This window comes from Physella acuta, unplaced genomic scaffold (genome assembly GCF_028476545.2).
Source record: "Physella acuta isolate Inbredline_101_S28 unplaced genomic scaffold, ASM2847654v3 ptg001260l, whole genome shotgun sequence".
NCBI classification, from domain to species: domain Eukaryota; kingdom Metazoa; phylum Mollusca; class Gastropoda; family Physidae; genus Physella; species Physella acuta.
This window is the reverse complement of record NW_026732775.1, coordinates 131041-157040: the sequence shown is the minus strand read 5'-3', so window position 1 is coordinate 157040 and position 26000 is coordinate 131041. Positions and strand designations below refer to the sequence as shown.

Sequence of the window (26000 nt, the reverse complement as noted above, 5' to 3'; positions counted from 1 at the left end):
ACATATACTGCCGTGCCGGAACGTCCAGACCAGTTGCGTGACAATAATATGGCCAACAGATTATGTGTAGTTTGTAAAAAATATTGTAGTGCAGCCCATTCTTGCGGATCCTGTGGCAACGATACAATATGCGGAAAAGCCAATGAAGCAGACAAAGGGTACGAAGGGAACATTTCTTGCAGATTGTGTCACAATAAACAAAACATCATGGACAACAGGTCAGCAGCTCATACTAACTTGCAAACTCAAGGTGCTAAGATGCTAACAAAATCAGATACTAATTTTAAACAAGCTGAAGTGGGAGATAATATTCCCATCCGTAAACCATATGTTGACAGAGGTCCAGTGCCCCTCGAAGCGTCATTGCAGTTGTCATGAACGTCGAGGGCGCTTCCTACAAGCTAGAAATGGAACATGGTGTTCTAAAACAACTGTATGCTCGTCCGTTGGCACTGAGAAAAAATCACTACGAACCATCACATCTTCACAATCACTGACCGGCGCCCAAGGCTACACTCGCTGCAATTACGCAATAAAGTGGACAACAAATCTCTGCAAGTGTAAAAATAACAAGCTACTATGTAATTCTAAATGCCATAAAAGTTCAACTTGTTGTAACAAGTCTTCTTTTTCTTCTTCTTCGTTCTTAATTATTAGTCTTGAAGGGGATCTGTTTACGCTATTTTCCGTTTGTGCATTTTTCCGTTGCGAATTTCTTATTGCGCTTTTTTCCGTCCCGCATTTTTCCGTTGCGCATCTTTCTGGTCACCCTTGTAAAGAGATGGATGGAGGTAGGGATGAAGAGAGAAAGATGGGAGGGATGGATTTAATAGATTTATAAAGGCAGATATTATAATTATGTAAGCCTATCTTTTTATCTATATCCAGAGGCGTAGCGACCTATTCCGGCGCCCGGGGCGGACTTTCAACTTCGATCCCTTCCTTTTATTTCTATCCATAGTTACTCCTGTTTGTGAAAAAGCCCCCCCCCCCTCCAGTTGGAAAAGTTTGTGGCGCTTCTTATTAGTTACTTTCCCGTAACATTTTTTATTTGGTGCCAAAAAAAAAAAAACCCAGCTAAATCGGTGTAAATCCTTCTAGAAGTTTTTTCTTGTTGTAACTTTGATTGTGTATAATTCAATGGTTCAGCTTAAAATGAGCTTTTTAATTATTATTTTTTACTCCATTTGGCGCCCCCTTAGGGTCGGCCGCTATCCCCTAGCTACGCCACTGTCTATATCGGCACAATATATAACATAATTTATTTCCAATTGCTTTTATTTAGGCCTTAGATCTAGATCTAGATCCACATCTAGAATCTAGATCTAGATCTACATCTAGACTGGTAATGTGTTAGTTTAGTATGCTGCTTCGCATACTACTCTAGAGAAAGCCGATCCTATTTTTTATTGGAATAGACCACGTGTTTCACCGGTTAAGTTGGATACGTCACGGTCTAATAATAGAAATGACGCATTAAAATAGTGCGCTTTCAATATTAATTTTTGCTACCTACTTAAAAATAAATACAACCAAAACCTAAGTAAGTTAAGTCATGTGAAAATATATAATTAACAAGCATTTACTTAATACTAAAAAACAAAGATAATAACATGATAGAGCTTTTCATTAACATATATTCATACACAGCCTCGTTTCTTCACGTGGATTTTAGCTTGAAGATCAGCCTGTAGACCTAGGTTTTGAAATTCATCTCAGTAGCTTGACAAGTTTTAATTTTAACAGGTCTGATTCTAGATTCTATACTAAAAGAATGTCACAAAAAGGAAGATTCGACTCCAAAGATAGACGGGGTGGAGGGTAAGTGCTATGTTCTCAACTGATTTTAATTAAGGGGAACGTTTAAAATATTTTTTTTAGATCTAACTGGATCGAAAATCGGAAAATAAAGATGTCCGTCGTCTCTTAAGCCTCGAGGTGGAAGCAGTCGATTAACCAATCCTAGTCAGACTTAGATCTAGAATCTAGATCATCTAGATTGTCTGGTCAGATTGATATTTAGATAGATCTAGATCTATGTAGTCTAATAAAATCTAGATCAATTGAAGATAAATCATCCAGGAAAGTTTTACTTCAGTCTCAACAATCTTAATTATAAAATTAATGGGTAATCTATCGTTTTGGGTACGTAAAATCGCCCGCGGCTATTAATGTACGAAAAAGTTACCTCATTGTCAAGGCTTTAGTAGAAGTATATTGTGATATATTTGTGTCAAATATTATAGATAAATGAATAATAAACCTAAATCAATGGCTAAATATATCAATATATGCCAGAAATTAACTTTAAACAGCAGTGTTTGCGAGCAAGATTTGCTATATAAACAGCAGCCATTTGTAAAATAGAGTGACTTCCGCCTGTCTCGCGCTATATCCGCTATAAAAAAAAACTTAAACAAGATGGCTGCTATAGTAAATGAGCATGGTTGCATCTGTTGGAAATATCGCTAGTCTTCATTTATTACTGAAAAGTTTTAATTCAATTGTTTAAAAACAGGTACATAAATGAAAGAAGGAAACATTTTTGTATTTTTCAAAACATAAATCCTCCTCAAAATGTGAAATAATTATTAAAATTTAAGGAGTCACCTGTTTTTCACATTACTAGTCGCGGGCGATTTTACGTACCCAAAACGATAGATTACCAATTAATGTATGGCATGGTAGCATTAATCATTAAACGAAGGGAGATAATTTTATACATAGATCTATAGGGTAAAGGAGGGCGTTAAGAGCCGTGTGGTATTAAGCCCCAATCAACACCCCACCCCCACAAAACCCCCAATAACACTGCTAATCTACTTCTGAGGTAACAACCACTGCTGTTCTTTGATAACAGAGAAACAGAGGATTCATTTTATGTACTTTATGACCCACTTGGTCCAATAGGGAGAGGATGAGATAGGATTTAATCCCACTGCTCTTTCCCTAAAATTTCTCATCTCCATAAAACCATTTTGTGAACTTTTTTTCCAAATAGACATATCTTGGGAAACTTCACTTTGTAATAAACCAAATAAGTTTTTCAAGCCCATTCTTTGTTCCTATATTAGAGGATTGGTTGTTGTACATTTTAACACTATTTTTATAGCTATGGCTAGAATAGTTTTATTTTGGTGAATTTTTTTTGCACAGTGATTATTGGTGCCAAAACAAAATGGCCGACATTTGTCCCATTTTACCATGCTATAAAGTTTTTATCATTATCAGAGTAAAACTTGACTGATCATTACCATAATGGTTTTATTTGTTAGATAATAACTAAATCTTCATGAATACATTAATTTTGTTCACTAGCTTGCCTGTTTAGAAAAGTTATAACAGATACTGTTATGTGGCTCTTGAAACCCTATGTGCGAGTTTCTCATTTATTAGACCACTGAATATGACACTGGTATAGGAATAGTTAACACAAAATGTATTAATTGTTAAACAGACTTGTGTCTAAATGATAGAAATACAATTCTAACCTGCTAAAAAGTAAAAATTCAGCCATCTGATGTTAGCAATGTAATTTTTAAAATGGTACTTGTACTTATTACCCCTAAGGGGCAATACAGCCGACTCAGCCCCCACCTGTTTCTAACCAACCATAAAACTTCAAATCTCTTTGTAGGTAACAGGAATAAATGTTCTTAGGTCTCAGCCAATCTGGGGTGGTATGTTATGTAATTTATGACCCTCATGGTCCAGCAGGGAAGTAAACAAGACACATTAATACCACTGCTCCCCCCTTACAATTTCTTACCCCCATGATACCCAGCCCCCACCAGTTTCTGGCCCACCATTAAACTTCATCTCTTTGTAGGTAACATGGATTACAGTTACAGATCTCAGACAATCTGGGGTGGCATGTTATGTAACATATGACCTTCATGGTCTAGCAGGGTGGAGACCAAAGAGGAATGAGTACCACTGCTCTCCCCTCACAATTTCTCACCTCCATGATAGCCAGACCCCACCTGTATCAAACCCACCATAAAACTTCATCTCTTTGTAGGTAACATGGACTAAGTTCTTAGATCTCAGCCAACCAGAGATAGCATATCCTTATGTAATGTATGGCCCTCAGGGTCCAGCAAGGAGAAAAAAGGGGAAACCAGTACCACTGCTCTCCCCTCACAATTTCTCACCCCCATGATACCAAGCCCCCACCTGTATCTAACCCACCATAAAACTTCATCTCTTTGTAGGTAGCATGGACTTAGTTCTTAGATCTCAGCCAACCAGAGATAGCATCTCCTTATGTAATTTATGGCTCTCAGGGTCCAGCAAGGAGAACAAAGGGGAAACCAGTACCACTGCTCTCCCCTCAACATTTCTAACCTCCATGTCATGTTATGTAATGTATAGCACACATGGCTTATCAGGGGAAAGCATTAAGGCAGATTAGTTAGTACCACCCCTTTTTACATACAAGAATGTTAACTCTGGACAGCTACACACTAGTATACTAGCTACACACTAGGCATACTAATGTGCCTACTGTAAACTACTAGACTTTAGGCCCTATGTACACCTGCAATTGTATCAATTGTAGACTGGGCCCATTGGGGCCTAGTGATAGCTAGTATCAGTTAAAGTGTGTGTACACAGCATTAACTATTTTGGGGTTAGAAATTAATTATTTTTATTGCGGAGTTAGTCTAAACTAGGAGATAATACTTATTGCCCCACTGCCCGGCTCCTTTCACCCCAAATGCTGATTTTGGGGGTATGACAATAAATGTTCAATTAATCCCATTTAAAGTATATTTAATAGACTTTGTTATTATTTTTATATTGTGTAAGATATGTTAGAATAATTTTGCCATATTTTCAATACTAAAAAATTCTTAGATTAGTAGAAATCTTTAAAAATGTACAGGTGCTAAAAAGTGTGGCTCTTAACGCCCTCCTTTACCCTATAGTTCTAGACCTGCCCTCAGCAGTTTTTTTCCCACTGTCTCTTATAAATTTATAATTAAGGATGATTAGGCCAATAGATCTAGATTGACATTAGCCAGCCATGTGTGTATTATTTAGTTAACAACCAGTAGTCTAAAACCCTTTTTTTAAAGAAGATTCGGGAGAATGTTTACACCAGTGTCCGATAATGGAATCTTCTTTAAAAAAGGGGTGTTAGGTTACTGGTAGTTATCTAAATACACACATGGCTGGTTAATGTCAATGCTAACCCTGTCCCTAACCTCAACCCTGGTCCACCCATACGCCTAACCCTAATTTCTAACCATAGATTAGTCAAGATTGCAATACTACTACTAACAACCTAACACCCCTTTTTTAAAGAAGATTCCATTATCGGACACCGGTATCTATAATCATCCGAAGATTCCATTATTGGACACCTGTATAAAAATTCTCCCAAAAATTGTATGCAACTGTTCTATATCTTGTTAGATATCTAGATCTAAAATTCTAGATCTAGATAGAGAAATAAAAAAGCAGTGCAGTGTAACTATTTACTGTATTGGCTGACATCACAGACCTAATTTGTCTCTTGGGGGGTTATCTCCCAAATTAAAAAAGATGTTGCACCTAGCTTTCATTATTGGCCGATGATGGATATCCCTGGTTATTTCTTGTGTAGGGGACACTCAGGGTGAACATAGATCTACAGTCTACATATTGCTTGTTTTGCTGACTGAATATTTTTATTTGCAGAAAAGACTCTGGACCAAAGTATGGTGGTGGTGGCCCAAGAGACAAAGACAGTTACAGAGGAAGAGGTGGTGGTGTTGGGGGTGGTAGCTTCCGTAATTCACTTAAGGGTTCTCAGCCCGGTGAGAGATTAAGAAAGCCCAAGTGGGATGTTTCAACACTTCCAAAGTTTGAAAAGAATTTCTATAAAGAACATGTTTCTGTTACTAACAGATCTCCAGTAAGTGATTTTTGCTCTTTGGTATGTTATATGCTACTAAACCTAACCATGACTGTATCTGTATATTCAAAATTTTATTTTCCTCAGTTGGAAATTCAACAGTTCCATAGGGAAAAACAAATAACTATTGCTGGAAAAGATGTTCCAAATCCTATTTTCACATTTGAAGAGGGCAATTTTCCAGGTGTGTTGCTCACTAATCTTGTGTTACTAGTATTGTAAATGGCCTATCAGCAATTCTGGGGTACTCTTAATTTTTTGACAAGAACATTTTGTTCTGCCAGTATTTTTTTTACTAAACAGGATCTCCTTTATTTTAGACTATGTTATGAACCAGATACGGAGAAATAGTTGGCAAGCTCCCACTTCTATTCAAAGCCAGGCTTGGCCAATTGCCCTCTCTGGGAGAAATTTGGTTGGAATCGCTCAAACAGGTTCAGGCAAGACATTAGGGGTAAGTTTGTACAGAATTATTTTTGGCTGGCATAAGCAAATAAGACTCCGCTCTGATAAAAAGTGTGAGTGATTTGCTTAATGCAAAATTAAGTAACCTCATGCTAACTTTCCTTTTGCTCTGATGTGTAAAAGGTATACGTCATGGGACATAAATATGATTACCTCTGGCAAATAAGTAAGAAAAATTGTACCTACAGTTTGCTTTATTTCAACTTTTTTTTTCCAGTTCATGCTGCCAGCTATTGTTCATGTTAATCATCAACCATATCTAGAACATGGAGATGGGCCAATAGTAAGTGTACAATTGTAATCATTTTTAGATTTTCATTGTTTTGGAGGTTTGTGATTTTTTTTATATATGTTTGTGCTTCTTACAGGTTTTGGTTTTGGTGCCTACAAGAGAACTTGCCCAACAAGTTATAGAGGTGTCAAATGAATTTGGCAGATCATCACAAATTCGTTCAGCTTGTGTATATGGTGGGGCTCCCAAAGGACCCCAACTCCGTGATCTAGAGAGAGGTATTATCTCATGTTATTTGTTTATATCACACAATCTGTTCTTGGAAATTTTAAATTACTTATTTTAAAAATTTTAATTTAATTTAGGGGCTGAAATTTGTATTGCTACCCCTGGAAGATTGATTGACTTTTTGGAGGCTGGCAAAACTAATCTAAGGCGTACAACCTATCTTGTTTTGGACGAAGCTGATAGGATGTTAGATATGGGTTTTGAACCTCAGATCAGAAAAATTCTGGAACAAATTAGGGTAAGTTTTTAAAAAATTTGTGATTAACTTAATTTAAGGTAGACATTACCTAACCTTGCTCAAGCATAACAGCATTTTAAATAATTTTTCAAGCCTGATAGACAAACTTTGATGTGGAGTGCCACGTGGCCCAAGGAAGTTCGCCGGCTTGCAGAGGAATTTTTGAACGACTACATCCAGGTGAACATTGGTGCCCTGCAACTCACAGCTAATCACAATATTCTACAGATTATTGATGTTTGCATGGATCATGAAAAAGAAGAGAAGTAAGGACATTATTAGCATATTGCCAAATAAAAAGAAGACATAAGCTTACACTTGTTAGCAAATTTAAAAAAAATTTGACTATCTTTTTTTAGGCTTGTCAAACTGTTAAATGAAATAATGCAAGAGAAAGAGAACAAAACCCTTATTTTTGTCGAAACGAAAAGGAAAGCAGATGATATTTCACGCAGGATGAAAAGAGATGGGTATGTATCAACCTAGTTGTTGGTATTATTTAGTCTATTTTGACTTAAGATAATTTGTTTCAATTTGTTTGTTTAGGTGGCCAGTGATTAGTATACATGGAGACAAATCTCAACAAGAAAGAGACTGGGCATTAAATGGTACTATTTAATATTCTATCCATTTATTTGAATTTATATAACTATGATCTAGGCTCATTTTATATTGCTGATGATTAAGCTCTTCCTATGCTACTGTTGATATATACAAGTGCATGTTTTGAATTATTATTTTCTTCCATTGACAGATTTTAGGAATGGTAGAAATCCAATTTTAATAGCAACAGATGTCGCATCTCGAGGTTTAGGTAGGACTTTGTTTATTTTTTCAATTTATGTGTGGTTCTAGTGATACTGAATTGCGAGTTGCAGTATTCTGAAGCTTTTGGGGATGACTTCCCTTTTACTTTGTCTAATTTCATACTTGTGTTCTTTTTTCAGGGAATAGTTTTTCGGTTAACTTTTTTAACAAGTTTCTTTACAATCAGTGAAATATTTCTTTGATGTGGGGAGTCACATCAGTCTAGTTCAATTTTAAATTTAATTTTTATTTTTAATCCTAGTCTGTGATTAAGGAAGCGGTGATTGATGGCTGAAGCTGACTGATTGATAGACATGCAGTACATCTTCCCACTGTGGGCACTGACAGGGAGTGGCGTTCATAATGATCTCGAAGCCAGCGTCAGTCTTTACGCTTCTTTTGGAGCATTGGGGCTGGCCAGGTATTCCGCGCCGGGCGTAAGTACTGAGTGGCAATGACTTTAGGGGTGGTGAGAGTTGAGTTTATCAGGCAGTTGTCATCACAATGTAGCATGTGCAGGCATTTACTATTTGTAATTCAATTTTTTATCCTTAATGAAGGAGCAAGAGACCCTTAACTGGTTTTTTTTATAAGCAAAGTATTTTGTCTGTAAAAGTAAAAGAACACATGTACGGGTACGATATTAAGTGATGCTGCTTGGGATTTTTATCCATACACCACCAAATGATGTATAAATATTGCCACCAGTTCATGTTAACGCTTGGAAGGCACGGTTATCGAGAGAGTTCAACGCTATCTCTGTGTTAAGACACATTATTGTGGGCATAACTTAACTATACAAACCATGATTGAAATGTTGTGGTATTTTATTTTTTTTTTCATTTTTTAAAGTTATCAATAAGTTTCGGTCAGTTTGCCGCTTTTCATATAAATTCAAGAGACAAATAGGAATATAAAAAAATTGGGTGATATAGTAGGTATTTGATACTCTGCTTTATTGATTGCAGTATTGAAAGTTGCCTTCTATTTCACCCCTTACATTTCAGAAACTAACTATCCTTTTTCCCTTCAGAGCAAAAATAATAAAACAAAGATGTCAAGGCCTTCAGTCCTGTAATCATAAAGTGGATCTAATATAGACATACATCTTATGAATTAACTTTCTTTCCACAGATGTTGAAGACATTAAGTTTGTAATCAATTTTGATTATCCAAACTGTTCAGAGGATTATGTACATAGGATAGGGCGCACTGGGCGATCTACAAATACTGGCACAGCATATACATTCTTCACTCCTAACAACTCAAAGCAAGCTACTGACCTTGTCAATGTTTTACGTGAAGCCAAACAAGTCATTAGTCCTAAACTTTTACAGCTTGAAGAAAGTGCTAGAGGTATGCATGGAGGTGAGTTAACTCATTTGCTACTGTTGTGACAGAATGCGATACCCCATTTGCCAGAGTATGAGGCTGTGTGATCTCAATTGCCCAACATTTTAAATATCCTATAGTGTTATTTTCTGAATGGTGTACAAGGTTATCTACAAACTGTAGAGTTTTGCTGTTTATATTTTATCTATATTTACAAAAAAAAGCAAGGCATACTGTATTGTATCACTAAGATAGCATTTGCTATTAAGTTTTCATATATGGATGTAAAAACTAAAGTTAAATCAATACAATTTCAATCAAGTTTTCCAGTTTTTCAATAATTTAGTATCTGAATTTTTACAAGGGTGTTCGTAGCAAATGAGTTAAATAATTTAAGGCATAATTATGTATGAAATTTTGAACTAGGTTGTGTGATGATTATTACTATTTTTTTCAGGTCGAGGAGGACGGTGGAGAGGTCAAGATAGTGGTCGTGGTGGAGGTAGAGGAGGTGCTGGTGGTAGATTTAATTCTGGAAACAGATTTTCAGGTTCCAGTAATTTCAGCGGTGGCTTCAAATCTCAAAACAACTACACCAGTGGTAGTGGTGGTTTTAAAGCACAAAACAGCTACAGCGGCAGTATGAATGGCTATAGTGCTAGTACTGGTGCCCAAAGCATGGGACAGAAACCATTTCAAAATGGAAACTCTGCAGGATTTAAAAGTCAATGGAGTCTAGCTGGATCCACAATGGGTGGTGTTACTGCAGCCTCATTGTCTGCTGTTCCCCCTCCTCTAGGACAACCTCCTGCATCTAAATTTTGATAGTGATGTTAATAGGTGTTAAAAATACTCGTTTTGGTGACAGACCTTCCAATCATGTTGGTTTTAGACAAGTATACCAAAGTTCTGGTTACCTAGTAAATCATCCCGGTTTTGAGCCTTAGGCTTTTTGCAGATGTTTCAGCAGGCATCAGTTTTGTATTAGCTCAAATTAAAGCTGATACATTTTTGTTACAATCATGGTTGGCAGGTCTGACATTTCTGTTGTGTTCTTTTTTTATAGTAATTTTTTAGTTTAAAGTAATTTGATAGATTCAAAAACGTAATTCACCCAGTATTCTCAAGATTTCTTTCAAAGTACTGTTTATTTTTAATATTGCTGTTTTTCTACTAGTGGTCTTTGTAGTTTATTCTAGTTAAACATTTTTTTTATTGTTAAAACATACCTTTTGAAGGTTGCTAAATCAATTATTATTACCATGCTTTTTTTTTTGTATTATTTATTTATCCTGATTAGGGGATCAAAATAAACATTGCCATCCGACAAATCATGTGATTTATAATCACTTCTATGTTGTATAAAAAAAAATTAAACTTAAATCTTTTTGGAAAGCATTTTGTTTCTTTCTTAACTTAAAAGAAAAATGATAGTGTGATGTGAAAGATCTGCAGCGTGTGTGTAGAGGCCAACGTATAGTATTGCATATTCCTTAAACATGAAGAAGCTTCTATATGAAGGTAAGAATTTAATAAAAAGGTGAAAGTGCAGACATTAGTCCCACAAAACATTTTACTTTGTTGACTTTATACTAGAGTGCGGACCATTAGTATAATTTAAAAAGCTATCAAATGTTGAGTAACAGTTTTTGCCACAATACATTGTTAAAAATGTCTTAGTGTTTCACAAAGACTTTTCCCACTCAGGGATGTGTAAAACTTCCAGATTTTATTTCAATTTTTTTCAATCACTATTTTTCTCTATACTTAACTTGATATGCAAAGAAGTAATACAGGATTGTCTAATTAATAGAGCACCGCACCCCCCCCCCCCCCTGCAGAGATGCCTGGAAGAAACTGCTTGTGATGTGAATGTATTTGGTTTGCTTTCTTCTATGCTCATGTTCCAGACTTGTTAGTTGAACAAATACAAATGATCTTAATTTTAAGTAACATTCAAGTTATGAAATGACTTTTATCTTAGTATTAGGTTGTACCACATTGAAAACATTGCCATGAAGGGAGCCAAATTTTCCTCTCTGAATGCATGTTTTTTGTTCCTGCTATTGAGTTATTACACATAATTAGGTTGATAGTAAATATTATGTTTTACTCAGTAAATTACAGTTGATAATAAAAATTTATGATCATATGTTCTTAAAAGAATCTTTTTCGGTTTTATAAGCGGAAGTTCCTCAGAAACTAGAAAGACACCCTAATGATGTTAGGTTAACTGTTTAAATTTAAGGATTACTAAATAAAAGAGGATATTGAGATCCGCCTACAACAAACTAATTTTATTACATTTAAATTTCTCCCTTTAATTGCCAATCACAATTAAAGGGAGAAATTTTTAGGCTTTAAATCAGAGGCGTAGCTACACTTCCTGGGGACAAATTTTCAATTTGGCACCCCCCCCCAATGAGCAAATTTTCAATTTACACCCCCCCCCCCCCTCAAACTGTTTATAAGGCAAAAATGCAGCTAAATAGTAAAATGACATTTTAATTTGTTTTTCCAACCCCTTTTGGCGCCCCCTAAGGTCAGCGCCCGGGACATGTACCCCCCCCCCCCCGCTACGCCTCTGCTTTAAATTAAGAACAGATTACTAAGAAAAAATCCTAATCGTAAAAGGCTTTTAACTACAAATAATAAGAGTAATGTAATAATGCCCCTTTTTCTCTTTATAAACTTGTTAATTTCAATAAGAACACAGAGAATTGCAATTGGAAAATTGTATGTATTGGCAACCAAAACAAGGGCGGAACAATATCACAGACATCTAAAGAGATTCAAGCTGTAGAGTTTACATCTCAGTCAAATATTGACGAGGTAGCAGAACAAGAAATCTAATCATTCAATAGTCGTCATACATATTCTAAGAAATATCAAACAATTGACAAGATACAATTTTCTGATCACCTTGAGAAAAAAATCCCTACCATAGTTACTGGACTCAACCATTACCAAAATTTACAAAACGTTTATACATTGTTCATCAAATCTGCCTCAGACACAACTACTACAGTCTGTTGAAATTATGAATTATTTGCTCGGTGGATGGACCAGCCTTATAGAGAAAAAAAAAGGAACAATAATACATTTTACTAATTTTAAGATTGTAGTTAATTATACATAAAAACATAAATCATTCAAAAACCATACCTTGAAAAAGAAAAAAAGAAAGCAAAGTTGAAGTTGTTAACTCTTCTTGAATGATAAATGCAAATGTTTAACAATGGTAGCTCTCATGGTGGGTGAACGCCAGTTTAGGCCATGTATATTTATGTAACTGGTGACTACTTATACAATTTTAGGGTTAATCTCTACATTAAAGGAATGTAGACATTCTCATTACTGAATTTTCTAAGACAAACATACTCAATATTTAACTTACTTTATATGCTTCATATCATAATACACATTTTGGATGCAATAGATATAGTTTGTTACGTGTGCATCCACACCCTTTGCTCTTCTGTAACAGCCAAGTGTCAACATATGTATTGTGTATACTCACACACACACACACTATAATATATATATGAACACTCACATCCATACCTAGACACTTTTTTGTTGAACAAAAAAAAATGCAAAGGGTCATCCCAGTGCTTAAAATATTGATTTAAATATTATTTTGCATTTCATTTGTAGCAAACATTCGAAATATTGCTGCAGGTAGATGCCAGATTTACCTATATAATAATTATGACTAGATTCTAGACCAATTTTCACACAAGGTTCGCATCTAGTCAAGGGAGTTGTGTAACAAATGTTAAGTAACTTCTCCAAGAATATTTTCAATATCAACAATAGTTTACTCAAGCCACAATTATTAATAAACTGGTACAGACTTGCAGTCGATTTTTGGAAATAGACTACCCTTTTAACCTAGGAATTTTGAAATAGTTAAAAAAACTAGTGCTAAGCATTAAGTAAAAAGCAATATTAAAGTTAATGTCTGTACTTATTCACACAGCATTAAAGAAAGTTAAGTAGAATTTTTTCTGGATCTTTGGGAGTGTCAGCTATGGAAATTTCTGACATAATTATTTTTGAATAAATTACAATTACCAGTTTTAACTCAAAAATAAACATCACATATCGCAACATGAAAAACTTCAAAAAATGTTTTACTAAACAAACAAAATGAACATACGAGGAAATAAATAAATACTGTTTCTTAATTTACTTGGCTCAAAACACAAGAAATGAGATTGTCAACTGAACATTTTCTATTTACCGATTTTAAAATGTTGTATTGCTTTGTGCATACATTTTTAAATTTACCAGTGAGAAGAAAATGTTTTGTACATTTCTAAAAGAAATATACATTGGGGGAAAGCAATATAAACTGTATGCTTATATTAGGCGTATATTGGTGCAAGCCTATAGATGTAAAAGTACTTGTTCATTAAGTGGTAGACTTCATTTAATGATGTTTCAAAGATTTCTGAGATTTTCTCTTGAATGTTCTAACTAGATGCTGGGGGCTGCAGTTCTGCTAATGCCTTTTCATACAGGATGAGATACTTTTGTAGGGTGAGACAGAAGCCTCTAGACATGGGAAATATAGGATATTGCGGCAAACTACAATTTGCATTCTCACAATGAGGCCCACATTGAGTGGCACCTAAATCTGCTAGTCCACTATTAGTTATTGAATCACAAATAGATTCAAAGCCAGGTTTTTTAGGGGCAGCAGCATTCAAGTCTGGCAACCGGTCACCATTTTGGGGGCTGATGTTGACAGGGTTACCACTTTGATGGGAGACACAGGAAAGCACATGGGGTGATTGTTGAGATATGTTGTCCACAAACACTTCTTGTCTGCTAAGTACAGAATCTACCAGCTGTTCTTCTGAGTGTGTGTATGCAGATTCAGGATTCAAAATATCTTGTTTTAGACTAGGATCGGAGGAATGGCTGTTGGCTATGTCCTTGATTTCTTCAGTCTTTGGCTGAGCTGCATCAAAAGTAGCTTCCTCATTTGGTGCAGTAACAATTCCCTGAGTTTCAAGTGGAGCACAAAGGGGGGAATCTGAGGCCCCTTCTACAAGTGTAGCAGGTGCATTTTCAGAAAGCTGTGACCTAGTATTGTTGAGCGGAGGAGATGGATTAGCAGTACATTCAACACTCTTTTTATCCTGATTGTGCTCCATCCATGCTCGTAGTCGAGCGATCATCCTGTTGGTAAAACATTTACTTTGATGATTCATCAATAATCTAATTCATTTACAGTTTTAGTATTATTTTTTAAAAATTGTAACTCAGGCATTTTTTAAAGAAAAAAAAAGAAATACAAAAAAATGCTTACTTTGGCCCATGAGATTTAAGATACGGAAAAATTTCATGGCTAAACAGAGTTGGAAGTTTACTGCACATTTTGATGAGGGACTGGACAGTTTTTAAAATGGCCATCTCATTGTACATGCGACTGTTTTCATGCCCCACCTGTGTACCTCGCTGTCTCTCATAGCCAGCCTCATTGTAATAGGGTTCAGGCACAAGAATTAAACCTAAGAAAAAAAGGGAACCACTGTAACAGCAGCACACTAAAGTTTTATTTATTAAGCTATGATCAATGTTAACATTTATTTACCCTGAATAGAAAGAAGCACTTGTAACAGATTTGATTTTGATGTCCAGACCTCTGTTCCTTTTCCAGACCAAGTCCCCAACAATGAAACACACACCTGTTATTCAATTACAAACATTTAAAAATGTCACTTCAACTTAACAAATGTATCAGATAGATGGAAAGTACAAACAAGCAGCTTTGCAAGTCTGATGCAGCTTTTGAACTAAATGTTATAGCTGTAGGTAGCTGTTTGATGATAAACTACAGAGATTGAATGAACACAAATAGCATCAGTATTTATTTGACTCCACCCTTGTTGGTGTCCAGATGATAAGAGAGTAGTTCACCAAGTAACCAGGACCCCATGACTGACATGGTTTGTTGCTGTTAGTTCACCAAGTAACCAGGACCCCATGACTGACATGGTTTGTTGCTGTTAGTTCACCAAGTAACCAGGACCCCATGACTGACATGGTTTGTTGCTGTTAGTTCACCAAGTAACCAGGACCCCATGACTGACATGGTTTGTTGCTGTTAGTTCACCAAGTAACCAGGACCCCATGACTGACATGGTTTGTTGCTGTTAGTTCACCAAGTAACCAGGACCCCATGACTGACATGGTTTGTTGCTGTTAGTTCACCAAGTAACCAGGACCCCATGACTGACATGCTTTGTTGCTGTGTATTTTGACATACTACATTAAATTCTCAGGTGTGATAATGATGTGGATCAGTTGATCAGAAAACCACAGATAAACCCCAGGGTCAGGTATTTTATTTACCACCGGACTACAAGCAAAGGTAAACGTGCAGAAGTACAAGTATTACCTTTCCATCTTCATACAAGTTGGGGTTCAACCTGTCACAGCAGTATGAATAATAGTGACACAGTGGTGGGGAGGTTGGGTAATCATTAGGCAGCATCAAATCAAACAGGAACAAAGCATCCTCATAGGGTGTACCTTCTGGTCCCAGGATCATCACAGAGTACAGGTCCTAGGTACAACAAAAAAGGTTAGGTAAGCATAAAAAGTTAAGAAATGTGTATGGAATGGTTGTATAAATGGCTTTTGAAATAATGAAGAGTAATTACTGAAACTGTTGATTCTAGACATTTGTATTTAAAAAATTTTTTTATTACAATCTAGCCCAGGATAAAAGTTTAACACAATACATTTTAAAAATTTAAATCCTAACTTTAGATATATACGTAAGATGCTATAACTTGCCAAACGGTTTTCAAATCCTTTGATGAAAATGCCATCTGGGAGGGAAGACTGAAAAAGTTTAAGCTGAAAAAGATGTGTCAGGTTACACCCATGGTCACCAAATCATCTTTTGCTTTAAATACACATCACAAAGCAAATAATACTAAAAACAAATCCCATTTTCTCAATCACAGAAAAGTCAACCACTTAAGGCCAATGTTCTATGGGGAAAAAGTAGTGTGCAACATGTATTTTTGTGTTCTAAATGTCTAATACAAAGCTACATGTATTTTACAAAATGACTGTGCGACTAGTTCAAAACTATGAATTTCCCAATCATTCTTTTAATAGCAGGACAGGTGAAATATCTGCTTTCCCATTCAACAATCAAACCCTATTCAATTACATAATTTAATCAACCACATTCCATTCTTTTTAATCTAACTATCAGGTTTCTTCAAACCAATCCATATCCGATTTCTTCCAAACGCTATATTACTCTTTCACTCAAGAAACAATAAGAAACAACAACCTATCAATTTTTTAAAGTGCATATAAATTACTTGATAACTTAAGTGCATGGGCGGGTGATGAAAGCCAAAATGCTTATTTTTAAACCTAATACTATAATATTTAGCATTTAGTTATGACTCTATAACCCTACAAGTTTTTATTAAATTCGCATAAGCCATCTTTGAGTTATTTCGATGTTAAAAAGGTAAATAAAATCAAAGATGGCCACCATCAACATGACAATGACAGGAAATTTTTGGCCATTTTTAATTTTTTAGACTTAACGCTTTTGAGTTATGCTAGATATGATAGAATTAGGTTTTTAAAACAAGCATTTTGGCTCATTTGGGTTTTATCACCCACCCATGCCCTTAAGACTTACTTCTTTTCTGACAGCAGTTCTGAAAGTTCTAGGGTTAGCAGGCTGGCTTTCTTGAGCAACATATTTATGAAATGATACTACTTCACCATACATCTCAAAACCTGCAAACAAATATTCATGCCCTTGTAGTACAATTATGAACCCATGAGGTGAAAAGGTTGGATGATTACTTGCAATGTACTGACTAAAAAAATCATGGAATGCAAATGTTACCTTTGCATGAAAGTTGCAATGTGGTGATATCCTCTGAAGTGGCTTCTGGATCTAGAACAGGTGAAGTCTGTGGGGCCAATTCTTCATTTTGTTCCTCATTAGGAACTTCATTTTTCTTATTAACTTCCTGTGGGCTCTCTTGTATTTCACCATTTTCACCTGACTCAGACACATGAGCAGTACATTCACTAGTGTTGGATAAATGCATGTCAGCATTCTCAGCTTGACTATCACCCTGGGATTGCATGTGCTGATCACCTGAAGCAGCTATTACTTCCTTGGCACTGTTTTCATTCATCTCATGATTGTCTGAACTAGCTTCAGCAACATTTTCTCCCAAATCAATGTTCCCATCCTCATTTTTATCACCTTCTTTCTGAGTGGAGTTGCCAGATGAGAGAAGCCTTCTAGTTCTTTTGTTCACTTCTTCATGTATGCGCCAAATCTGCTTCTGAAGATTCTGGCAAATTTTAGAGCACAGCTCTTGAGCAACGTGATTTGCATATTTTGAGTCGTCCCTGCTTTTCTTAGCCTCTCGTCCGGAATCATCGTAACCATCAGATTTAGTGCGTTTAGCAGCCTTTAATACACAATTTTCCCCCACCAGGTTAGCTTCAGTCTTTTTTTTACACTTAGCACCAGAGCTGGTGTCACTGAAGGGGTCAGAGGGTCTCCTGCCACTGGACTCATGGCTCTTACTGTACTTGCTGATAGCTGGTTCACTACACTCTTTTTTTATTGTTCTCAGCTCAAAGTTTTCACAGGCAAAATTAATGCCAGCAACAGCAGACACTGATGTCAGTTCATTGTTGCAAGCGACGTCACCCCTTTCTGTGACAGCACCACCTCCAGTGGCACCATTACTTTCCACAGGCACTCCATTGTCAAAGGAAGTGTCACTGGCCTCAGGGTCACAAGTTGGGAGTTCAAGCGAAACTTCAAACTCATCCCCTTTTTTGAGCATCCCAACACGTATGGTCTTGCCGCCAACCGCCACAGTGCCGATGTTCTCTAGGGGGCCTGCAGGCAAGTTTTTGCTCCAGGACTCAAACAGCTGGGACAAGTGCTTGGAGATTTTATTTGCCCTGTCATGGCGCAGCTCTGCTTTGGCTTGGGAAATTAAAAACTGAAGCTCTGGGTCGTTAAAAAAGGAAGACTGTAAAATTTTGTCCAAATCATGGCAACTACGATAAATGCGAATGATGTCATGAAAACACTCTGGTGCTGAAATGGAAACATCAAAGTTGTTCAAGTGTTTCTGTAGTCTGGCCAGTGCTGTTTCAGCTCTCACCAGAAGAGAGTCCAATTCTTGTTTGTGCTCACATAGGGCTCCTTGATCATACCCACTGTCATCTTTATCTGCCCTGTAGCAAGGAAAGTTTTAAACTGGCTAATAAAGTGTTTACGGCTCAATTTAACAACATGATTGGACAACATATTCATTACATGAATTTAAACTTAAAGATATAATCAAATTTCAGAGTAATTTTTGTTCAAATAGTTTAGATACATTCTATTTTCAGTTATTTTGTAGTTGTAACAGACAAACTATTATTGTAGCTGCAGTTTTTTGTTAGGGGTCATCCATTTATGACGTCCACAATTTTTTTGGATTTTGGACACCCCCCCCCCCCCCCCCCCCACAAAAATCCACGTTTTTTCCTTATAAAAGTCCATATGCGTCCACAAAAGTCAGTTTTTTTCGGACCCCCCCCCCCCCGCGTGTGGATGTCATAAATGGATGACCCCTTAGGTGAACACTTTGCTCAGTTGATATAACTAGATCTAATCATCTAGACGAATTAAGTCTAGTACTTTTCTAGCTTTCATTTAAAAGTATTGAACAACATAAAAAACTAAAATACATTGTAGGGCCTAAATAGTATAAAATCAAATATGTATTTATTACTGATACTAGTACTACTATAGGCTTTTAACAACAAACATTAATTAAACTAATCAAATCACTAATTTTGAGCTAGTAAAGGAAACTATAACTAATAAAAACTGGTAGGCTTATAAAAGATAAGCAGCCTAAACTAAATAGAACAAGCCCTAAATAATAAAAAATAATATGATAGTCTGTTAGTCATAATTCATAATTATTAAGTATTAGTAGCACTAAACAACTAATTAGGAGAAGTAAAACTAATAGTAATTCAAATTAAAACATAAGGTTTAATTTTATGACTACCTTCAAAATAGGATTTTTTTTTATAAAGGATGTTTCTGCTGTTTGTTCATGTTAACTGTTAAGGTTTGAGTTAGGTCGAGGCTAGCAATGAGAAGTGCCAAGTACCCCCTGCTAAGTAAGTACTAATACTGTTATTATGTGTATTTGCTACAAAATCCCAAAAAAATTAAAATCCTGGTACCTTTAAAAATTCAAACCAGTCACAATTTTTAATCTACACTATTGAGAGTTTTTCATATATTATAACTTTAATGACAAGTTTGTTTACATTTTTAGCTAAGTTTTAAACTTTCTTGAGAAGTGCAATGGGGCAAGTACTTTTTGACACTAGTAAGACAAGAAGATGTTATTAAAGTGTGATGTTTTAACAAAGATTACAAAAGACTCATACTTAGCACCATCCTCTTCCCCAATGATCTCCTGCTCAGACTCTGTCTCCCATGTTTCCACAGACCCATCTGACTCATAATCAGAGCCTGACTCCCAGCTGTTTTCTGTAAAATCATCAGCCTGCAGGAAAGATATCTGATTATATTCCTCTTGCAAACACATGATGGTTAATACACTCAACACAACTACCAGATGATAAAGCAATATTCTAGGAGTTAATACAGCCTCAAAATTACAATAGCTTACCTCATCTGATACAATAAATATTTCTTGTGGGAAATGCTGGCTAATGCTTCCATCTGCCCACTTGATGACCAGATGGCCATTTGGATCTAGCTCGTAAATTTGACCAATAGTTTGAGGAGTGCGTATTTCATCCTATAAATATAGTTTAGTGGTAATAAACACCCTAGGCTACTTAAAAATGAATCCAGAAATTTAAAAAAAAATGCTATCAACAAATTTTGTGTTAAAACTAAGTGAAATAAAAATAATACCGGTGGAATATTTTCAAAGCCTCCAACCCGTACAATACTCTGTCCTGGTCTAAACTTGTAATCTGGATGGTCTTTGATGTCATATACACTCATTTCTACATTACTTTCAACTAGTGTGGGTCTGTTAAAAGCAAAGAAATATCAATATTGCAATATCTATTTAAATCAATATCACACTTAACAACTGTAGCAGATAGGAAATAAGATCTCTATAATGCTGGCTCAATGCTTAACAATTAAAATGCGTTTTAGTAAAAAAAAATGCTAAACATATATAAAATGGAATAAAAACATACTCATTTGCCTTTCCCACATCATAAGCTTTAAACCAGTGAACCCAACAAGTTCTTTCCCGATGGTCTGCTTTGACTACTACACCATAATCAACAGGTGCTGAAAGATCTAATGGTTGGAGATTATCAACTTTGATGGTCTTTTGTAGAAAACATAATATTATTTTGACAGATCTGATAAGCTCATTCATATATGCAGGTAATATAAGTATAAAAAATACTAAACCTTAAGCCTAACTCAAAAGTGTATTAGTATACTTATGGATAAGAAATAATTTCTTTTTCCAGAAATGCCTTGTGTATCTTACCTATGTTTGGTAAAATGAAGTCCCCTGGAAAAAACTCCAATTCATCCAAATGATGAACAGGAAATAAATTGACTGATGGTACATCTTTCTCCACAGATCCATCCTGAAATAATTCAATGTGTTTTGATCTATCAAATCCAGCACCAATATGTATGTATTTTTTAAAGTAAAACCAAATAAAAAGTTTTTACTAACCTGCCACATGACAGTAGCCCACGATGTTGTGAATTCAATTTCTACCTCTACCACTTCGTCAGGCTTTATGTGTCGTTCCTTCTGGCCACGTTTTCCTCTTGTATTCTTGTGGCTTTGGATAGGCTTCCCAGGCTTGTGTCGCAAAGTTCCCTTATGGCCACGTGTTTTTTTCCTCCTTCCAACAGTGCTCCTACCACCCAATGCACCTTGCTTGTCATCACCATCAGAATCATCTTCAATATCTTCAAAGTCTGCATCTTCAGCATCCTCTGCTTCCTTTTCTGAGCTATCAACAGTATTACTCTGTTAAAGAAAAAAGAACTATAATAAGGAAAATATTGTTGGTACTAAAAAACATACCAATTATAGACAATCAGCACTAAACAAAACATAAGTTAATCGAACTACAAACATATTTGTACTATACTTACAGTTCCTACAGAATCTTCATTATTTTTATGGACAGAATCATTTGTGATAGTAATAGGTGCTTCTTTGTTTAATGCTGTTGTTGGATCAAAAGCTTTTCCAGGCAAAACATCTGACACTAAGTCATCGTTTTTTATTCTGTACAACATCCTATCACCAATCTGTATACTACAGTGATTAAACCAGTCAAGTACTTGCAGCCTGCATTTTAGAAAGAAAAAAAAAATACTTTTAAAAAGTTATCACTTAACTCAACATTTTTAGAGAAGTTACAATGGCACAATAAAACAGTAAACAATACTGACATAAGCTTAACTAAATGGCATTACTTGCCTATCAATGTTTTCATTTTCTATCATTCTGGGAGGTGGATTGACAGATTCTTTTGGATTGTCCACTTTCTCATAGCCACGAAAAACCCAGTGAACTTCAACACTTTTGGTCACAATCTGTTGAAAAACATACATTTTAATTTTAAATAAAATATATTTACTTTGTATGAATACAAATGATTTATTATTTAAGTCTAAAAACAAATAAAGTCAAGAGATGCCACTTCAAAATACAAAACGTGATCCAAAAGACATCTCATTTCTATGAATTTTAACACAAATTATCAAAATGGAATTAGTTTTCACCTTTTCAACAGTTACATAAACCATAGAGACTTTGCCTTTTTTGTTTGCCACTTTGCTACAATACCGGGGTGTAGAATGAAGCCATTTTGCTTCTCCAAAACTATCCATGGAACCTTTCAGTTCTTGCCCAGGGTAGTGAAGGCAGAGACTAAACTCTCCATGCTGATGTTTAAAAGAAAGGTTAAATTTAGAGGATACAAAATTGTGGGCCAACATGGGGTATATGTGTTCTAACAAAGGTAAAACAATGCTTATAAAAGCACATTTTGGCATATCCTTTTAATATCAATTGAAAACAATGAATACCTAAGTCATACAAAGCAGTTTATCACAACCTACCCAAACAAAAGTCAATGTGTTACTGTCTTAATTTATTACAAGTATAACTAAACTAATCCTTTGCACATTTGTTCAAGTAAAAAATCACTAGTGCTATTTTAAAAACATTTTTAGACCCAATGATAACTGTAACTCATTCATGTATTTAAAAATAACTACTGTATTCACCCTTGATTTTTTTTCTGTTATGTCTTCAAAATTATAAAGGTCTTCTTCGTCCAATTGGCACCTAAAGTAAGTGATGTAAAATTACAAGTTATAAATATAAATATAATTGAAAATAGCACGATATATCTTTAGTTCAACAACATAGCATACCTACTTACCTAGCTCCATCAGGAAAGACAACAACAAGTTCATAATTGGCCCCCTCAATTCGACCTAACCAAGAATCCAAAAGTACTTCTTGCCCACTTTCAAATCTCTGAAAAATGACAAAAACGTTAAAAATCCCCACTGCTATTAGTGTTATGGGGTCACCTTTATATGCTTTTTAGTTGATTTTCACCCCTCCCCCATCATCATCAAATGTAAATGATGCCCCACTCTAGCCCCTCCTTCAAATTGCAATTGTTTTTTTCTAAACAGAAGGTTTTAAAATAATTGAGATGGGTCAGAATAAGGTATATAAGTATAGGAAAAATTTTTAATAAAATAAATACTGTCCAAATGTGATTTACCTGTAGTGGGTGCATATCTTTGGAATCTATATTGTAGATATACTTGTTGGTACGCAGGACATGCAGGTGGCATCGAACATCCATATTCATAACAAAGCCACACTGAGTATCCTGCCCAGGTACAAGACATTTTACAACATCACCTGGCATGAGAGCACGGTCAACAAGATGAACCTGTAGCAATATTTTTATTAAGTCAACTAATTATGCAATAAAAAAAGCTATTTAATAATTTAGAAATTAAAATTCAATCATTGATAAGGCTGATGATCTTTAACTTATCAGTGAAACATTTGTGATTTCAAAATTCAATATAATTAAGGCCATGGCTATTCCCAGCCGGTTGGGAATAGCCGTATTGGGGCTATTCCCAGCCGACTGTGAATAGCCCCAATACGGCTATTCACAGTCGGCTGTCTTTTCATACTAAATACGACTGAATAATATCTTAAAATAATTATAATATAAGCATTTATTGTGACTGGGGAATGAGGTATAGATTAAGAGAGCAGTGCTATTTTTATTTTGTTATATCTTTATAAAAAAGTTATTAGGCCTACCGTAAAAGTTTAGTTTAACTTTTATTTATTCTCATATCAGACATATCTGCTACAGGCTACGTAGGTCAAGGATGATTAGATGATCAATTTTACACTTTAAATCTATACACTAGAACAGGGGTCTCCAAACTACGGCCCGCGGGCCGCATCCGGCCCGCGAAGTCCTCTCATCCGGCCCGCGGAGATCTTTTTGTCCAAGGAAAAATCGTCTGTTGTTGATGGCTGAGGAACTTTGCCCAGAAAAATCAAAGACATGCCTGGAAGAAACTGGCCCCCGAACTGAAATTGATGGGTAATGCGGCCCTCGGACTGAAAAGTTTGGAGACCCCTGCACTAGAATAATAGATCTAGTAATTTTTAAATGAATAATACGAATTAAGCATCAGTTTATTTGGTTGTTCACATTGCTATTCAACTATCAATTACCATTAAAAATTCACATTATCACATAGATCTAGAATAAATATCAGGTGAAATAGGATGTCCTTTTTCATCAGCTATTATTCACAGTTTCCATCACACTTTTGTTTTTTCTCTTAGCAAAAATCTACGGGACAGGTCATTTTTTTTTTTGCTGATATGCCAACAATTACGTCACAAACGAAAAAAAAATTAACAAAAATAACCCTCCCATGAGTAACTCAAGTAGAATCTAGACCTAATTGTAAAAAAATATTTTGATTATAACAATATGAGGCATACATTAAGGGTCAGACCAATTGGCATCTGATGGATTTGAACCCCCACCTTCTAGCATGACAGCCTTTCCCTATGACCACTCGACCACACATCTTCATGCCCAATTTGACATTTTTAACATTAAATCTATCAAAAACGGTCACGACTGTGAATAGCCCCAATACGGCTATTCACAGCCGGCTGTGAATAGACACTTCGTATAATTAAAGAACCACTTTTAAAATGAATTTTTAATAAATTTTTTAGGCCCCTATAGCCCAGTCTATTTTTTTTTTAAAGTTATGGTTTTCTAATTAAGAAATTAAGCCTAAATCAAATGATATATAATAATATATATAGTATAGGCCTATCACTATCATGATGGATTCCTAAATAAAATTAAAATAACATTAGATTCAGGCCTTAATCTAGATTTTAATCTATATCTCTGAAGTTTACAGAAATTTTTTAAAACTTAAAAAAAAAATATGCTCTACTCTAAGGAGATCATATTGCTGGTTGAAAGTTGATAAGTTGTTGGCAGCAGGATCTGTTTTCCAAATTTCTACAAGTTCAAATATTCACATATTGACAAATATTAATATTGAATTGGACTGGAGATGACTAACTTTAACTTTTCTTAACTTAGTTAGATGACATAAGACTAGATATCTAGATCTAGGCTAGAGCTAATTCTACAGATTTCTAAATTAAAATTAGATCTCTAGATCTAGACCTAGACTAGATCTAGATCTAGAATAATAGAATTTTTATTAACTTTAATTTTTTTTGCACACCTTGTCTTCAGCAACGACTGTTTCTTTGCCTGTTGGATGCCAGGCAACCCTAACTGTTCCTTTTTGAAGCCGGTCATCAACTTTATCAGCTTCATCTTCTTCACTGCTGCTTAGGAACTCTGAGTTTTCTAAAACTAGGCCGAAACTTATTCCTTTTCCAGGTTTTTCAACGTATACTTCATCTTCCTCGAAAAGGCTGCAGGCAGCCATTTTGGACGATGGATGGATGGGTGGGAGGACTTGTGGGAACGTTGTATTTTTATTTTTTTAAAAGAATTTCAAATGTATCTAAGTCTAGATTTTTGTTCAGGGGCAAATTACCCAATATGAAAACAAACTTATTCTTAAAAAAACCAACTCATCAACACATAAACCTAGGCATATATTTTATACATCTATTACAAACGGTTATAATATCTTTTGTTTTGCAGGATTCTAGATCTAATCTAGATCTAGAATTTTGATTCAGACTTTTTATGACACAGCTTGAAAAAAAAACATGGCTGCTAGCAGCTTAAGAATTCTAGCAAATACAACTCGTAGATTGTTAATAGATTCAAATCGAGCTAATTTAGCAAGTTTCAATCCACCCACTAGAAATCTTGTAAAAAATGACAGTGGTGCTATTCTTCCCAAACCAGGTCAAGTCAGATTTGGCCTTATTAAGGTAAGAAGTGTCAGACATGTCAATGTCTGACTTAGGTCTTAATGTCGGTGTACAACTCCAGAGTCCATTTGACCATTTTTTACATGATTTTTTTAGCGTATTTTATTCTCCGCTTCTTGTAGATCTATACCTCCAGTTGAACGTATTTTATTATAATAACCGAAACACACC

At 35.4% G+C, this 26000-nt stretch overlaps 2 protein-coding genes across 3 annotated transcripts; one reads left to right on the top strand and one right to left on the bottom strand.

Moving 5' to 3' along the window:
• The first annotated feature begins 1652 nt into the window (after nt 1-1652).
• LOC131957724 (uncharacterized) lies at nt 1653-10659 on the top strand. Of its 2 annotated transcripts, none has more exons than XM_059322472.1 (13): nt 1653-1821; nt 5686-5902; nt 5990-6086; nt 6223-6356; nt 6585-6650; nt 6736-6877; nt 6965-7125; nt 7219-7391; nt 7485-7595; nt 7672-7733; nt 7880-7939; nt 9067-9288; nt 9722-10659. In XM_059322472.1, exons 1-13 carry the CDS (start codon nt 1775-1777, stop codon nt 10087-10089), a joined length of 1860 nt encoding a protein of 619 aa, XP_059178455.1. In that variant the 5' UTR covers nt 1653-1774; the 3' UTR covers nt 10090-10659. The 2 variants fall into 2 exon arrangements, with proteins under 2 accessions (XP_059178455.1, XP_059178454.1); XM_059322471.1 differs by having other exon boundaries at nt 9067-9300.
• A 1329-nt stretch (nt 10660-11988) lies between these two features.
• Nucleotides 11989-25609, bottom strand: LOC131957721 ((E3-independent) E2 ubiquitin-conjugating enzyme). Its single transcript, XM_059322468.1, has 20 exons — nt 25163-25609; nt 23128-23301; nt 22774-22871; nt 22616-22676; nt 22109-22270; nt 21804-21919; nt 21473-21671; nt 21042-21344; nt 20847-20949; nt 20542-20647; nt 20246-20366; nt 19995-20126; nt 19750-19868; nt 17165-18528; nt 16952-17052; nt 16078-16140; nt 15677-15844; nt 14870-14963; nt 14585-14786; nt 11989-14454 (listed from the first exon to the last, which is right to left on the bottom strand). The coding sequence occupies exons 1-20, from the start codon at nt 25370-25372 to the stop codon at nt 13743-13745; spliced, it is 4608 nt and encodes a 1535-aa protein (XP_059178451.1). The 5' UTR covers nt 25373-25609; the 3' UTR covers nt 11989-13742.
• Nucleotides 25610-26000: the final 391 nt, after the last annotated feature.